Source organism: Artibeus jamaicensis, unplaced genomic scaffold (assembly GCF_021234435.1).
Source record: "Artibeus jamaicensis isolate MK-2021 breed Jamaican fruit bat unplaced genomic scaffold, CSHL_Jam_final scaffold_614, whole genome shotgun sequence".
NCBI lineage: Eukaryota > Metazoa > Chordata > Mammalia > Chiroptera > Phyllostomidae > Artibeus > Artibeus jamaicensis.
In genome coordinates this window covers 4,826,046-4,843,834 of record NW_026522050.1, presented here as the reverse complement: position 1 = coordinate 4,843,834, position 17,789 = coordinate 4,826,046, and the positions used below count along the sequence as shown (strand labels likewise).

The 17,789-nt window shown below is 36.8% G+C and overlaps 2 protein-coding genes across 2 annotated transcripts; both read left to right on the top strand.

The window, feature by feature from the left end:
* Positions 1-460: 460 nt before the first annotated feature.
* On the top strand, positions 461-2,006 carry MS4A3 (membrane spanning 4-domains A3). The gene is made up of 2 exons (XM_037137827.2): positions 461-607; positions 1,887-2,006. The coding sequence occupies exons 1-2, from the start codon at positions 461-463 to the stop codon at positions 2,004-2,006; spliced, it is 267 nt and encodes an 88-aa protein (XP_036993722.2).
* Positions 2,007-7,145: 5,139 nt separating this feature from the next.
* On the top strand, positions 7,146-16,290 carry MS4A2 (membrane spanning 4-domains A2). The gene is made up of 7 exons (XM_037137808.2): positions 7,146-7,265; positions 8,335-8,455; positions 8,960-9,094; positions 10,896-10,952; positions 11,445-11,600; positions 11,893-11,991; positions 12,829-16,290. The coding sequence occupies exons 1-7, from the start codon at positions 7,204-7,206 to the stop codon at positions 12,922-12,924; spliced, it is 726 nt and encodes a 241-aa protein (XP_036993703.1). The 5' UTR covers positions 7,146-7,203; the 3' UTR covers positions 12,925-16,290.
* Positions 16,291-17,789: the final 1,499 nt, after the last annotated feature.

Below are 17,789 nucleotides of genomic sequence, written 5' to 3'. Positions count from 1 at the left end.
CCCTGGAACACACCTGGGACACTGTGGCCCCGGGACTCTGAACAGACTGTTTCCTGGACTACAAGGACGTCCCTCCGGATATGCTTGAGGCTAACTCCCTCAGCTCTTTAATGCCTCCCCCGACTGGTCATTCCTAATGAGTATCACAAACCTCCCCTCCTCTCTCTGGTTTCCATATCCTCCTTACTCCACTCTAGCATCCTACAGCACTTAATTACTTTAAAAAAATACTACATAATTTACCTATTAGTATACTTAATTTGTTGTTGTTGTTGTGATCGCTGCTAAGCATATAAACTCCTTGAGGGTAGGGAATCTTTGTTCATTGATGTTTGCCCAGCAGGTAGGATATTGCTGGTTGTGTAAACAATGTTCAATTGATACTTATTTAAATGAGTTGTAGACAAAGGAAGGAAGTATGTGCTGTCTATATTAACTGAAAATTCTTACTGCTTTCCAGATGAAAAACAATTGTGGGATGAATGTTGCCAGCACTACAATCACTTTAGTAGGCTTTGCTTTTCTCTCAACAAACTTGGTAACTAGCATCTTGTTATTCAAGAGTTGTCAGTCTGCACCATCATGGGACTTATGCATTTACCTGGGTGTCACATCAATCTTATGTGTTTAAAAAGTTATATATCATTACAAAATATTGCAAACAATCTAAAATGTAGGGTTACCATCTTGCTTTGATTTGAATCTTTGCTCTGCCATTCATTAGCTCTGTAAAGATGGGCACATCAGATAACCTCTCTGTGTTTCAATTTTCTCATCTTTGAAATGATAGCAATAGTATCGATCTCACAGGGTTGGTACAAGGATTAAATAAATTAATATGTGACAAACAATTAAAATAATGCTTACTACAGTGATTTATATTATTATTAATATAATATAATATTACTACTACTACTAAAATCACCAAAAAGTTTAAATTTTAAAAAATTCTGTTTCACATCTTGCTTTTTAAAACCAACTTGGAAGATTTGTAAGTTCCTCTGTGGTCTGGGATTTTTCAAATAATGACTCATTGAAGTTTTGGATTACCTCACTTTTGAATTTGGCTGTGGAAGTTTCAAAGGAAAAGGTCTTTAATAACCTTTCCAAACTCCTTTTTTGTGTGTTTGTGTTTAGGCATCCTTTCTCTTCTGAGAGTAACTTAGAAATTAAGATATTTCCTCAATTTGTTCATTTTCCCCATGATGATTTGTAAACTATTATTTACCGACTCACTTCTAATCCTCCAGTTTGCTGATGCTATTCATGGTAGTTAGTGTCTTCATTTTCTTTTTATATTTTTCATGACTCAGTTCATACTTATATGGTTCTGACTTTTCTGTAGATCCTATGGAATTTTCCTTCCAGTGCAATTTTGTATTTGCTTTTTTTCTAGGTGCTTCAGTAATAGGAGAAGGACCACTAATCTAGTACTTTTCTTGTTTAATATTTTTGCTTAGTGTTTGTTGTTAGTTAGGAATAGAGTAAATGCCCAAACCTTTATGAAGTGCTATTAATGAGATTGTGGAGGGGTGATATTTGTCCATTTTAAAAAAACTTTCTTCTCACCTTCTTTGTTTGCTGCTACTCCAACTGGGAGGTGTTAGTGGCTGGGTCAGAATTCTGCCTTTGTAGCTTCTCCCCCTCATGCCTACTTCACATGATACAGAAATACAACATCTCTCTCCAGGAAAAAGATTTCCATGTTTTCAGACTGATAATTGTGTCTCTTACAGAGTGTTAGTGTGTGGCTGTGTTTTAAAACTAATTTACAGTTTACTTTGTTCTATTCTGTGGGAGGGAAATATTGTAGTTTGATTTTCTGCTGATGTTTTTTTTCTCTGAATGTTTCTACTGGGTTTGAAATGAGGCATCATATCCCCTAGTGCCTTGTGTTTTTAATGCTGATCTTTACCTTGATAGAATTATGCATAACCATCTCTAACTCAGCCATGGGGTGCAAAGCAAACTGCTTTAGTTCAAGAGAGATGGGTTTGTTTAAATGAGTAATTATTCCCATGGTCTGCCACCTTCCTCTGGGTTTTGAGGTCACCCCTGACTCTTGAGATTGAAAAGAAACATCTATGCAGTAATGGCTTGTGGGGTTCCTGGAGTAACAGATGGTACAAATGTTAGAGATGGAATGAAGGCTGGAAAAGAATTCTGATGTAAAACACGCAGGAGGAAAGAGTGCACTTCATACTAAGAGCACACATTTTTTATACGGAAAGAATTAAATTATTATTTTCCTGTAACTTGTCACTTTCTAGCTATATACCCAGGAAAAAACCCACCAATTCCTTTTAGATTTTTTTGGTAACTGTAAAATGAAACTGTTTTCATTCATTCATTCATTCACAAACTGATGTTTGTGTAAGAACTATGTATATAGTACTTTAGCACAGTAATAATCCATGAATTAATATTATTGGTAATGATCATGATGATAATAGAAAGGGATGGAAGGAGAGGCAGGTGATGAGCCTCTTCTTGGAGACTGATGTTGTTTTATTTTTCAGGCAACTTCCTCAACCCCCAGTTCTGTGGAATCAGGATCACATCCTCATTAAAATAAATTTGGACACAAGGAAATTCAACCTCAAATCTACATGAGTTAGAGTTCCAGCCAGGAACTCGAAAGAACATGAGCCTTGAAGCGCATTCCTACTATCATGGCACCTATCATGAGAAACTTGGACACTTAACTCAGTCCTTTCTGTTCTCACTATAAACTCCATGCTTCTTTAGGCATTTCTAGCTTTGTAACTTCTGTGATCACCACTCCAAAGTTGTTCCCAGAAACTGGTACTCTTTCTTCTTACCTAACTATGCCATGGCCTTATAAGGTTTAAAGAAGGCAAAGAGAATAATCTCTATCTCATGTATTCTCTCTAAAATCCAACCTCCATCTATCCAATGAAAAGTCAGATTTTTTTTTTTTTACTACAAAAAATGCTTCTTGACTTCAGGTCAATCAGCATTGCAAAAATGGTCATGAAAAAAATCAATGTCATCATTAAGGTAAATTGTAACTATATTTGAGGTGAGGCAGTCAGACCTCAAGATTTTATTTCAATTAGCTGCTGAGAAGCATTCACACATATCCTGATACAGAAGTAATGGTATAGATTGAGAGCTTTGAGAGCAAGATCAACATTTATTCTTCAAAGCATGGTGAGAAACTGCAAACCCAAGACATAAAGAATAAGGGCTTTAAAGTCTCACAGATGTGGGTTCAAATTCTGATACTGTCACTCATAAAGGTATGTATTATGTGTTATCTCATATAACAGTATGTGTTATCTCACAAATATGTGTTAATTTGAGTAAGTTATTTAACCTCTTACCTGTTTTTCCTCATCTGTAAAGTAAGTGTAAGAGTATCAGTTAACCGTATCAACAGTTTTTTTTGAGGGTGGAATAAAAGTAAAGCAAATGGAAACTAACACCACACTCCTTGACTGTTGTTGTTGGTCTTGTTGTTGCTGTTAGGCTGAGGTGGGATCATGGTCAGATGTTCAGAAAAGATGGCAGAAACCCTTGTTCTTTCACTGTGGGTCCCCCTTCACCTTCCAGCAACTTTAAAGGCTTTCTTTCCTCTGATATATATGGCTCCTGATTTATGAATCTGCTGCTGAGTTATTTATATTTCTGATCTATAAATTAATTTTTCTCTCTTGACACTGAACTGAATCATCCACAATGTCCATAAGTTCATACCTACAAGTTACTCTTAGCTCCTTGTTTACCATATGTGCAAAGATCTTTCTATAATTTCTATTAATTCTTATCTCTCTTTTTCAGAATATATGTGTGTGTATGCATGTGTGTAAGTATATATATATATATATATATACATATATATATACACACACACACACACACACACACACACACACAGTCTGTCCAGAAGGTATCCAGCCATGTAATATGAAAAATAGAGATATTTATTGAAGAAGATACAAGATACAATAAACATTATGCATAGGACAATGATGCCTCAGTCCCCTCCAAAGTAGGCACCTTGGGACCTCACACATTTCTCCCAATTGCCCACCATCAGCTGCTCTGTCGTATTTTCTTGAATCTCATTAGAGGACTAAAATCTCTTCCCTTTCAAAGGTAATTTTAGTTTTTAGAGAAGCCAAAACTCACAGGATGCCAAATCTGGACTGTAGGGGGCTGAGTCACCTGGGTGATTTGTTGTTTTGCCAAAAAACTGCACGAGACGTGATTCATGAGTAGGTGCATTGTTGTGATGATGCTGCCAACCACAATTGCCCATAGCTGTAGCCTTCTGAATCACCCAAATAATTTCTGCAGAGAAATGATTAAGCTTAATGCAAAATTTGATTCTGATTCATTGCTCTACTTGTTCAGTCATTTTGAATGCCACAGCCATGCAGTACACATGCTCACTCAATGGTGTCTACCTCCCTCACTGAGTAGTATAGTGAAGTCATCATTGTTCACACATGTGCATTCCAGTCCACTCTTCTTGACTGCCAGGTTATATTGATGTCATGCAAACTGTTCTCATTATATTAACAATGCCTTGACTTTTTCCAGACAGATTTTATATATATACTATTTTTTAGTATATTCAACAATCATTTATGGAGTGCCTATTATGTGTCATGTACTATATTAGCAGTTTGGCATACATTAGAGAGTGATTTGGAGCAACTGAATAGTCTGTATAAATCTTTCTCTTTACATTTCTGAGGTCATATAAATGAAAAAACAAAGGTATTCTCTTCAAGTTTGGACTCAGCACTAAGCTTATTGGGGCCATCTGTCTTGTTCTGTAAACAATATTTTCTCATTCCTGTGGAGCATTCATAGTTTGGTATCAATCTCAGCCTCTCTCAGCATTGGCACCTTAACTGTATTTATTAAACCCATAATTGCCTGTGGAGGGTGGGGAGAGAGGGAGAGAGGGATTTCCCTTCGGGAGTATCAGAAGATTCCTCTTAAGAGATAGTGCACTTTCAATGTGTAACATGCAAATTCATGCATATTTATTTTGAGTAACTTGAGCATTCAGTTTGAGAAAACAATGGTTCAGATGCAATATGACAGCAAATTTCTTTTGAGTTTGGGGAAAAACCCTTGGTTGTCAAAGAGGAAGCCAGATGGGGATGTGGATGAACAGCAGGTGCTAATGCATTATCAGAAGGAGGAAATGTATGTGGTTGGAGAAACATGTTAGTTCAATTATCTCTTCCTTTCAGGCAAATGTGTGATTAAAACTCATCTTGATAATTTTGCTCCCACCAAGAGAAAAAGCCATTTTGTCATATATCTCAATGTTCACTGTTGTGAAAGATGACAGAGCATGGCTGTAAGGACCCACAGTGTGGATGCAGAAGATGATACGCATCTCAGAAAGGGTAGGAGGAAGGTGCTGGTTGAAACTGGGATATGAAGCAATTTGGAGATCATAAAATATGTCTCAGTTTCTGGTTTGCATTTTTCAATTTTCTATTGGAAATTCTCACAAAATAGCATCATACCCAAATACCAAAGACTGTCCTCCATTGGTTTCCTGTCTAAATCTCAAGTCTAATTTTGAATTATTTGCTGCCCACATAGTGAACTATTATATACTCCCAGAAAACTCCATAAACAGGCATTTCTTCAGGTCTTTTTCCAACAGAGGTGTTATAATTTCTCTGAGGTAAAGGTAAGGAAGTGAAATCTCCTGAGGCTATGCTCTTAAATCCTGACCCAAATATTCCTTTCTCTGGGAATTTCTTCTTTGAATTCTACATACTCCTTTTCAGGTAGAATTCGTATATCATTTGTATGTCCCAGCAGTTTCTGACATACTGGTAATATTACATAATTTATCTTTGTTCTACGCTGCTAGATTGTGAGCTGGACAAGGCCTGGGACCCTGGTTCTCATCTGTGCATGCTCAGTGATACCAGCAGTACCTGACATGGTACATTAAAGTCCTTTTTGGATGAATGTATAAGTGAGTGAGGTTTATTTCTTAAGTACAATAACACATTGGTCAGGTACAACAATTCCTGAAGACACAGTGGGAAGATAACATATGGGTTAATAAATTCTTATGTCCTCTTGTTCATACAATTATTTTAGTTTCCCGAAGAATGAGGATTTTTATCACACCCCAGAGAAACAATCCAGATGATTAGTGATACAATTTGTAGTATCTTACAGTTTAATGAAGAGGCATTCAAGGTTATAACTATAATTAAACTCAAATTAAAGTGTCCTAAGTCTGTATATTCACCTGTAAGTTCACTTTGCTATGGTCTAGCTACTTATGCAATCAGAATGAACACATTAGTTAAGTTTTAACCTTAATTGTGGCATACGGCTCAGTCCAATGATACTGAGACCTATTCATAGGATTTGCCATCAAGTTCAAATTCATGCCCTTCAGTGTTTTCACTGTCCCATCCTTGTCATCACAAAAATCAAAGCAACAGACCATCAGTCTAATAATTTAGCAGACAATGGAGTCTTTAGTGTGAAAATGTCTCAGTGCTCTTGCATCAGGAACGATTCACAGTAGTTAGAACTCTTCCTATCCAGTTTCTGACACCATCTGTTCCAGAGAGCCATGTAAATAGTGTCCAAAAGAGAGGAAGAGAGAGAAAGACAATAACTATCCAAGTCAGAGATGAATCCAGAGATTCAGAGACTAAGACACATTCCTACTTGCAAAAAGTGCTTCAGCCTTAGCTTATGTGTGAACCTCAATATGTATTATGTAGGGAAGATAGGCTTTTCAAAGGTATAATTAGAGAACTTCTGGTATAGAAATAGCTGAACTGGGACACAAGTAGAGAGAGTTCCAGTAGAGAATGACATCTCTTTCTGTTCTGCAGGAGTTTCTTCTTCACCTTCTCAATTTCCATTAAACTGTTCCATCTTTAGGGTTTGTACATCCTGCTGGTATCAGGAAAAGTTCTTCTCCAGGAGTCTCACCTTAGTTCCTATTCAGTAGACTACTCAGGTTTTCTTCTCAACATAACAAGAAAAACCCTATTGATCTCAGTCATCCAGTAAACTTATCTGCCTGACGAGTGTCTTAACTATGAAGATAGTCATCAATGTCACAAGCCAATCTATCTTAACTTCCCACTCAGAGCAGAACCTGAGAGGAAGCCCACAGGCTTGTTGTTCACAGTAATTTTTATTGCTGCATAGTTCAGTTAATTTGAAAAAATGGACACGGAAAGTAGAAGCAGAGCAACTCTTGCTCTCCCCAACCCACAAGAGCCCTCCAGGTAGGCACAGGCTATTATTGTTTTCTATGCTCAGTTAGTGGGCCAGAGATAGTCATAGTGCTGGGGAAATGTCAGTTCATGGGCTCAATCATGGACCCACTTGGTTTATTTAATATGTTGATAATATGTTGAGTGTAAGGAAGCCATTTGCTATACTTTATCAGTAGTTCTGTCTGGTTTATGGGGAGGAAGGTTTTTTACTTAGCTTGTTAACTGGGAATAACTTAAATTTTCTAACAAAAGAAGGTCACATTCTAGGTATGAGGAGGGGAGTTTGTACTATCAATACAGATCTCTTGCCTCTGTGTCTGATGTGTACTAAGGAACAGACACTTTTAAAAATGATCCTGGGCTCCTTCTTGGTTCGTCTTTGTGAACTTCAAGCTGTGGGATTCTGCCCCACTGTTTAGAGGGGAAATGTCTTGGAGTGAAGGCCACTAGAGGAGGATAATTTAGTTTTCCTTTGAATGCCCAATGTGAACATATGTTAAGACTTCCTTTGAACAGTTTTAGGAGAGGCTGAAAACAGCACTTTGTGAATCAATGTCAGATTGAATATTATTGCAAAATGTTAAGCATATTCCATCTTTAGAAGGGAGAGTATTTCCAGTTAACCTCCTCTGAGGATGAAAACAGGATTGGAGATTCAACTAACCTTTCAAAGCCATTTCTTTGTGCACATGAAATTGGGTATGTCAGTGACAGAATAAATTCAGACACATTTCTGTGTTAGAAGGACTGACTAATACATAGGTAAATCTGTTTGATCATGTTTATTTTCACTCAGTATAGATTAATGAAAAAGAACTTGGATTAATTCTTGGATTAATAGGAAGATTTGGCATAGTTTTCATTCAATTTTGTCTCCTTTAATCACTGATTAGATGGTGATCTTGGCCAGTTACTTGGACACTTTGAACGTCAGCTTTTCATTCATTTCAATAAAGACTTTAATTGGAAGATTGTTTTGAAAAACAAGCCATCAAAACTTCCCTTTTTGTGAATTTAGAACTTTGCACAGGAAGTTAGAAAGTTTTCTTATGACTGAATTTCTGTTTAAACTTCACAGAGGGTCTGAAATTGAACTTTCAGAAGCACCTTTCTCTGGTAACATCCCAGTGGAGAAGGATATCTCGTTATCACGAAAGACATGGCTGATATTTCTGAAGAGGGAGGTGGAATTCCTGGGGGTAAGTGAGCCTTCTCCAACCTCAATTAAAATAAGGCCTGACTCTAGGAAAAAGTATTTGGTTGCATCAACAGTTTGCCCACTTGTATTTGTAAGGATTAAAGAACCCAGTAGGTGAAGACTTGATACCAGCTGGGCCCTGTTGGGTAGAAAGAAACACTTCCCCATGGAGATTAGAGTGAAAATGACAAACAGGATCTGGCAACTCTGGCCAGCTGTTGGTGGATTAATGTAATATCTGACATTACGCTGACAAATATTGATATCCACCAATGACTACCTAAGTAAAAGGCCATGAGAAATATATTGGCCATTCCTGCATTAGGTCATGCTTGTATCAGTTCTTAGCATCAGAGGATACTGGAAAATATCACATTTGGATCCTTTCTCAGGACAGCCTAAGATACCAAAGCAATTTCTCACATTTGGCCTCACTTATAATGAAATTTATGCAATCTTGGGAAAATATCTTGTTATTTCACAAAATTTCTGCCTTTTTCTACAGGTAACACAAATTCTGATTGGTTTCATATGTCTTTATTTTGGGACAGTTGTCTACCCTGGGATCACAATTTCAGAATTTGAGAAAAATTTTTTTTCATCATTTCAAATAGGCTATCCATTCTGGGGAGCAGTACTTGTGAGTATACATGTATCAATAGTTGTCTCTGAAATAACACTGCATGTAGCTCTTCTCCTACTGGATCAGATCTATCCAATTGTTTATTTCTAGCACTTATATTATACATAGTAATATATTTATATTTATATTTGCATATGTTTGTATAAAATATGTTTGCAGTTTATAAATCACCTTAGGTTAGATCCCTGGCTGGTGTAGCTCAGTGGATTAAGCACAGGCCTGTGAACCAAACAACAGCCGTTCGATTCCCAGTCAGGGCACATGCCTGGGTTGCAGGCCAGTTCCCAGCAGGGGATGCACAAGAGGCAACCATGCATTGATATTTCTCTCCCATTCTCCTTCCCTTCCCCTCTAAAGATAAATAAATAAAATCTTTAAAAAAATCACCTTAGGTTAAATATGTCAGCACACTTTTATCAGATGAGAAACCTGAGATTAATACAAATTAAATAAATTGCTCAAGGGATCTTTAGCCAATAAAAATAGAAACTAAACCTTCAGAATACAGTTTTAGAAACATTTATATAACTCTATTTATTAATAAAGTTATTTTAGTGAAGGGAAGAGGGAAGAAACTACTGATGTGAGGAGAACAAGGTCAAAGTCATTTGATGAACTTCTCTCATGCGCTATGAACTTTTTCAGGTGCTTTCTCATAGAATCTGTTTTAATCATTATACTGTTTAGAAAACTATATGACTGAATGAGATTATAAAGATATATAGCTTTATTGAGGTATAATTGGCATATAATACATTGCATATATTTAAAGTGTGTGATTTGATAAATTTTGATCCATGTACACACACATAAAAACATTATCACATTAATGTAATGAACATCCAAATCTTTCCTTGTGCCCCTTGGTAATCCCTCCTTCCCAATATTCCCTGTCTTCCTGTCCTCAAGCAATCACTGGTCTGCTTTCTGTCACCATAGATTAGTTTGCATTTTCTAGAGTTTAATATAAGTAAAATTATACAGCATGTTCTCTATTGTCTGGCTTCCTTCACTCAGAATAATTTTCAATTAATCCATGCTATTTTTTTGTATCTCCATGTCATTCCCAGGATATATTTTGAGTCTAAAAAAAGCAATCACATTGGTTTGGCACTCTGCTAATGACTTAGGACTAGATCAGGAGTCTTCTTGAACCTTGGTTGTATTTTATTTGAAACTTCTCCCTACTGTCTTTTAATTCTAAACACTTAGCTTATTTGCATCTCTCAGCTCCTCATGCAGTCTTTAAAATGGTTTTGAATGTATGCTATTGATTTATATTTTCACCATGTACATTCTCATAATTACTAAACATCTACATGATATATCTTAGCCTCTAGAGATATACATGTCACAAACACATTCCTCGCACAAAGGAGCTGACAGCCTAACATACAGGGTGCTCATACAAACAGTTGCAAGGTAAGGAGAGTGGTGTTACAGCAGAGTCATGCTCCAGGTGCTGCTGCTCTTGCTGCTCTGAAAGTGACCTGTGGCCCATCAGTGTTAGCAGCACCTGAGAGGCCTGGTAGAACAGGAGAATCTCAAGTCACATTCAGAACCTACTAAAAACAATCTGCATTTTAACAAGACCCTCATACTTCATGTGTACATTTACTTTTGAGAAGCACTGTACAGAAAATAAGAATAAGAAAATAGTGAGTTCATGGAAAACCTGAAAGGTTAACTTTATAGAGTACCCACAACTTGACCTTATATGTGGAGGAGGGGAGGTGAAAGGGACATAGAGAAGAGCAGAGACTCACTGTTTTTACCCTTCCTCCCTTCCTTTGAACAGTTTGCTATTTCTGGATTTTTGTCGGTTATGTCTGAAAAGAAAAATGCAACATATCTGGTGAGTCACAATTCTGTCATTCATACTTGTAAAGGTAAGAACAGTCAAAGTGTAGGAGTTTTGATGGAGTCATGTCATCGGCTCTTATGTTATGAGATAATGTGATTGTTCTTTAGTCTATTCTGTGTTGGATATAATTATTAAAATATCAATTGTGTCACTTAAAAACAATAAAATATAATTACCTTGACACTTGTTTAGAAAATATCATCACACCAGCCTGACCCTTAAAAGTATAGGCATATGGTCAAATGATTTATTTTCAATTAAGGAGACTATTTGAGGAGAGACTCTGTGTGGGTCTTCCTGAGTGTGATTCCAGCAAGAAAGTTATAGATCCTTATTAAATAAACACATTTTCAAGATTTCCCTTTTTAATCTGTATTTTATATAAATGTAGAGTTTACTGGGTATGCCCAGCCCTGACATGCCAATGGGTTAATTGAATGTGCTGGCAGGAGCAGGAGTGGCACTAAGTGTCCTTATTATCAGGTGCACTGGAGCATGGGAGCAAACTTGGTCAGCAGCATAGCTGCAGGAACAGGAATCGTTTTTCTGGTGGACAACCTAAAGAATACAATGGCTTATCACAACATTTGTTCGGAAGCTTACCGGGATTACTTCTGCTTCGCAGTTTTTTTTTCCACTGTAAGTGTTTCTTTTGTCCTAATCTAAGTAAGAAACCCTCATTTCCTTTTCAGTGTGGTATTCTGTAGGCTCATGCACAGAGATGCTGATGACCTCTTCCTTCCACCCCCAGCTCAATTCTGCAAGGTTGAAATCATCTGCCTTGAGTAACCGTCCCCTGGTTTTCTGTGCCTGTGTGTTGCTTTATAGGGACTGATCATGTGGGGGTGGGTGATATAAGGGAGAGCACCTTGAGAAACCTACCTTGTGACTCTACTTGTCTTTTTGGTTGTTATTGGTTGTTGTTCAACAGGAAATTGTGGCAATGATCATGTTCCTCACCATTCTGGGATTTGGTGTTGCTGTGTTACTCATAGTCTACAGAGTTGGGGAATTACTCAAAGAAGATAAGGTAGGTAGAGACCTGATACTAAATCCTGAATGACAGGCTAAAGACTTTGAGCTTACTTGCTGACATATGGCCTACATATCCTGGAACATTTCTTCCAGAAATATATTTCCCCAAGTTTCAGTGTTTTGGTGGCCAAATCTCATGTATTAAAGCACATTTCCCACTCATAAGTAGTACAATATCAGAATATCTCCATGACTGAGGGTTAGGACAATATAACCTTCATCATTTTAGAAAATGCAAATGCTTTGAAAAGTGTTGGGCATGAGATGAATGAGCAGGTAGCATGTGATGGAACCACACAGATAACTGGACTTATTTCCTATCCCTGAACAGATTTCACCCTCTTGGCTTTTACCTTTTTATTTGCTCTGAAGCCTCGGACTTTTTTCTTTTTAATTCACAACTAACACCTACATTTCCACTTGCCTTATTCATCCATTGTACCTTTAATGTATTAAAAGAATTGCCCATGTTTGAGGCACTTACACTTTCTCAGATCTTCCAGATGAAACACACTCTTTACTTCTGTCCACTTGCCTGAAGCATTCAAGCATGGGTGCCTGTTTCAATCATTTTCCTCCAGAGACAAACAAGGCTGCAGACATGCCAAAATTCAGACACACTTACCAGCTTGTCATTGGCTGACATAATTTATTTGGGCCCACAGCCAGCCAGTCTGGCTTGGTTTTTTTGAAGGTGGAGGAAATAATTAGAGTGTAATGGGAGAGAATGTGAGATTCAGAGACAAAAGGAGATCATCTACATCTCTTGAACAAGTCTTCTAGTGGTGGAATATTCTTGGTCATTGATATTGAATAATTTTTCCCTCACCAGGTTCAAGAAGAACGTCTTTATGAGGAATTAACTGTACAGTCACCAATTTACAGTGAGTTGGAAGACAAAGGGGAGACATCTCCCACTGATTCATAAGAATCATGTTCAGAACATTCTCACACAAAGAGTATTAGAAAGCCAAGATCTTTGTTTAAGAGGCTACTGGCAAAATTTCACTTCTCTCTATAATCCAATTTTACATTGTGATTTATTCTCCAGATGATAATATTCTGTTTCTGTTGTTTCTGTACACTAAGTACCCCGCTATGCAATTTGTAGGTATATGATAGACTCCCATTTTTCATGTTTTCTATTGTTATTTTACACCCATCTCTTCTAGGAAATCAACGTGCAATAGGAATTTATTCTGTGCCCATAACTGTGCGAACAGGAGAAATAAGAGGAAGGCTGGCTGAAATTGAGTTAAACTTTAACAGTTTGATGTGTGGTTTTCAACCTTTTTTAGCATTCCCAAAAGTGATGGGCATCATACATATCTCCCACTAGATTATAAGCACCATTAATCAGACATTTCCTAGGAACTAATTAAGTGTTGAAGTTTTTCACACTTGCCTCTTTCACATTGTATATTCCAGTATTTCATCCAGAGTTGGTGTTCAGTGTATTTATGAAGTGAATGGGTAGAGATTCGGGAACAATATCCTACCAGACCAGGCCAGAGATAGAGTAGACAAGGAGAAAGAAACGATTCTAAAGTGAATTTGGAGGTGATAAGGAGATCAAATTGGCAGATTTAAGAACAGAGTTAGGAGGATACTCCGACAGAGATTTGAATGCAGATTCTGTAAGCATGAATATTTAATATTAAAATATTAAATATTTTGGTGGATTCATACCAGATTAGCAATGAATGCTTCCTGCTTATGTGTGATCTTATTCTATGGAGAAAACAACATAGTATGTTAGAAGGATTACCAATTTTATACAATGTAGGAAGTTTGTGCTGTAATCCCAGGCCTACTGCTTATTAGTTGAGTGAATTGTGGCAAATAATTAGCTAGTTACTCAATATGGGTTTCCTCATCTATAAAATTATGATATTAAGAATAATTTACCTGCCATCACTAAAGGGCTATTGTGGAGACACACATACATACATATGTATGATGGCACATACATACATGTGTCACAATTAAAAGTGCTCTGAGAGATTGTATAAATTATTTAACTTATGTATACATATAAGCAATCTTCAAATCTTAGTAATCACCAATTATATGAAACTTAAATCCATTTTTTCTTAACTTCAGAAGCCTTACTTTCTGGTTCCACTTCAACTTTCTTTTTAATATGCTTTGTGCTTGACCACCTCATATCAGCACCCTGGCTTGAAATGTTCTGCCTTCTCCTCTGTACTTGCTTGATTTTTTTCTTTCTTTAATGCTTCTTTTAAATACCACCTCATTCTTTAAGATATTCTAGCCAACATTGCTCCTCTCTCAAGATGATTACTTTTTCAAACCAAATATATACACAACTTACACCATATATAACTTTTTAAATGCAAATATTTTACTTTTCATTAATGATAATACATTTTTTCTAATGACTCAAAGTCATATACAGATCTGTATATTGCCTGACTCATCAGCACATTCATGGACACAATATTCAATAAACTTTGCAGATTGATGAGTGGGCAGTGGAAAGTTTAATTAAGTTACTCAGTGTCTGGTGAGATGAAAACCATTAGAAGAAAGATCAGTTAAGGAGGAATTTGAAATGAAGAGTAATAAATTAATGAAAAGCTTAGCTAAAATGAAGTCAGTGGGCATGGAGAGAAATGGTCATATCTAAAACATAGAAAGACTAATCAGTCTTGTTAACAAGTTGAACAAAAGGATAAATTTAGGCAAACAATTGGTTAAGTAATACATTAAGTGTTTGAGCATAAGATCAAAGGAGAATACCTGGAAATGTTGAAAGAAATGACAAGGAATCAGAAATATGAGTTAATGGGGAGGACTGTAGACAGGCCTAAATGAAGCTTGGTTTTAGATGGTCATTTTTAGGAGACCAAAAGCAGTGCAACTGGACAGCATTTATTCCAGCACTTCAGTAAAGATAAAATGTGGTGATGGAGGTTCGTGTTGTTATAGGAGAGCTCATTATTCAGTGAAGCAGATTAACACGCTAAGAGAACACTTTTGAGATTAAAGTGAAGCCAAGTTAACCTTTTGCATGCCTATAACCAGAGGGAAAGTAAAAGGAAAAAATAACCTAGGGTGGAAGATTAAAGAATTATTCAGAAAAGTGTGTTGTGAAACAGTAACAGCAAGTAGCCCCAAGTGGAGAGTGATTAAACAGAAAAGGGAAAAGGTGACCATCAGAGACAGAATCTGCAGGCTTGGGCAAGTCTATAGTGATAAGTCAACTCCAGGTAATGCATGGAGATGGGGCAGAGAAAATACCAGTGGTGAATAACTGCAAAGGTGCAGAGAAATTTGAAACAGAATGGTGATGAGGAAATGAATAACATTTACAGAGGCATTTAGAGAGAGAGAATGGGGTTATACATGGTGTTGGAAGTAAAAGTAGGTTGTGAGTACAAAGTAGTAAAAAAAAGATAAGCAAAATAATTTTGTTGCTGTTGATGTTTTTATTATTAAGAGAAGGAAAAGAAATTTAAATCTTTAGCCTAAGGAGAAGCATCCTGCAGAGGCACTGGAAAATCATGTTAGGGTATTATTCACAATTTATTAATAAAATAATTAATTACATTATATGTGTTTAGGATGCCAAAATTAAAGAGACAATTAAATATTAACTTCCCAGACTATAGAAGTGATCACATAGCCACATGACAAGCAATTAAGTGACTTGGTATGCCTAACTAACCTCAGGACCTCAGGTTTTTATTTTCATTTTTCTGAAATAAAATTTTCTTTCTCAAAATTTGACAGCAGAATGAAAATATACCCTTTCACTGTGTAGCTTGCTATGCTGTATCTCCATTCTTGATCACCCATAAGCATTTATCATATCACATCCATGGTATAGGCATTCACATTCAAACACAAAGCCTGGTCTATCAGGAACTCTTCGAATGGATCCAGTCTGTCTTTACAATGGTGTAATGTTTTACACCACTCTTTCTCCCACTCGGTTCATTTTTTCAGCCACACTGTTGACTACATTTCCTATGTACAAAACCTAATTTTTGTCTCAAGACCATTCTGACAGTTGTCCGGTCTCTGCCTGTCTTTTATCAGGTGCCCACTTCAGATATACACTAAGCATATAACTTCCGTGTTCTCTACCCATTCATTCTTCAAAGTTATGTTTTGAAAAATTTCAACTTAAAGGTCATCTTCTCCATGAGAATTGCCTAATGCACACCTATTCATACAGTCTTTATTTCTTGCTTTATGATGACTTTACCCTATGAAGCATTGTATTATCATTTATTAATAGTGTGCTTGTGATCTCCTTAATGCATCAACTACTAGTATTTATACAATAAATTGTAACCATTTACCTTGACTTCTTGTCTCTCTTTGGGTGTATATAAGGGTGAGTGGCTCTTGAAGAATACTGGAAGTGAAGCATCAATTCAATAATGCTAAGGACCATGAACAGTTTCTAGAGTCCTTTTTTTTTAAAAAAATCAAAGCTTTATCAAATGGGACAATCTATTAATAACACTACAGACAGAAAACAGTTGTAAGAACAATCGTCAGCCATCTCTGGTCAATGAATGGTGGGATGAAGTCAAAAGGACACTGGACCATTAGTCCCATTTTACAACTTGGTCTGGACCCTGGTTTATTTGTGAACTTGGGACAATCTGTTCCCTTCATGAACCTCAGGTTTTTTATCTGAAAATGAACTGTTTGGAACAGAAGATTCCCACCCGATCTTTTTGTTTCCATGTCCTGTGCTTGCGAGAATCACAATTGCTAGGTTTGTGGTTGGGGTGGCAATAACAATCAGAGCTCTTTGTTGCACTGTGTAGCAAGACATCTGGGATGATAATATTTGTCCTGAGCTTTCCTGACAAAAGCCACTGAAAAGATTCTTTCTGAAAATTATCTTAGAAGTAAAAATTCTCAAATCATTCCTATTGTATGAGGTATAGATCTACCCACAAAAATCAGTGTAAAATAAGGCACCATATCCATATTTTATTTCATCTTGAGTTAGAGTGTTGTGATATATTTATGTGCACAAGAGTGTGAGAGTCTTTGGTAGTTGCCACCTGCATTTCCTGAGTATTTCCCTCCACTGGAAAAACATTGCTCACTCCACAGAGTCAATGGGCTCATTTATGGCTCCTAAACAGCTTCTATCTGAGAACTCTGCATAGGGTTTTAATGAACAATGAACGTTGAGGAGAAGGGGTCTTGGAAACTTGCAATGTATAGCTCCCCATGGGTTAGAAGCACCTGGACGTGCAATTGATGTTCAAAGTGGGGAAGGGGTGGCGGGGAGTCTTGGAGGATTGAGCCCTTAACCTGTGATATTTGACGCTATCTCCAGGTAGATAGTGTCAGAATTAATTGTTTGGTATTGTTAAAAAAACACACACTCTAACAATCAAGTAAAAATTTTATTTCAAAGGCAATTACATAGTTTCCAAGATGTGATTGTAGGGGCTTGTCTGCATGCACTAATGAGCAAAGTATGTGTGATCAGACACTGTACTTTTTTACAGTCTCACTGGAAAAGAGTCTGAACACCACAATAAATCAGTGAATGCCTGTCGTCAATGAAAGGGTACAAGAGAAAGTTGTCTCCTTTACTTCACCACTACCTACTGAATGAATCACTACTCTAATTTTATGTAAAATGTCTAGTCAGTGGCAATTTACAGTTCTGTGCTTTTCCTGAAGCCAGTATCTGCCAATCAAGAGGATCCCCCCATCCACCACTGAGCACATATATTCAATGACAAGAGAAAAATACTATTTAAAAATATTCATTACATAAAAATTTACATT

Bases quoted from the DNA above. Each gene is read 5' to 3' on its own strand.
- MS4A3 (XM_037137827.2), top strand. From the start codon at position 461: ATGAAAAACAATTGTGGGATGAATGTTGCCAGCACTACAATCACTTTA. The intron at 608-1,886 runs GTCACATCAATC...CATATCCCCTAG, and splicing joins ACTTATGCATTTACCTGGGT to TGCCTTGTGTTTTTAATGCT.
- MS4A2 (XM_037137808.2), top strand. From the start codon at position 7,204: ATGGACACGGAAAGTAGAAGCAGAGCAACTCTTGCTCTCCCCAACCCA. The intron at 7,266-8,334 runs GTAGGCACAGGC...TAAACTTCACAG, and splicing joins AACCCACAAGAGCCCTCCAG to AGGGTCTGAAATTGAACTTT. The intron at 11,992-12,828 runs GTAGGTAGAGAC...TTCCCTCACCAG, and splicing joins AATTACTCAAAGAAGATAAG to GTTCAAGAAGAACGTCTTTA.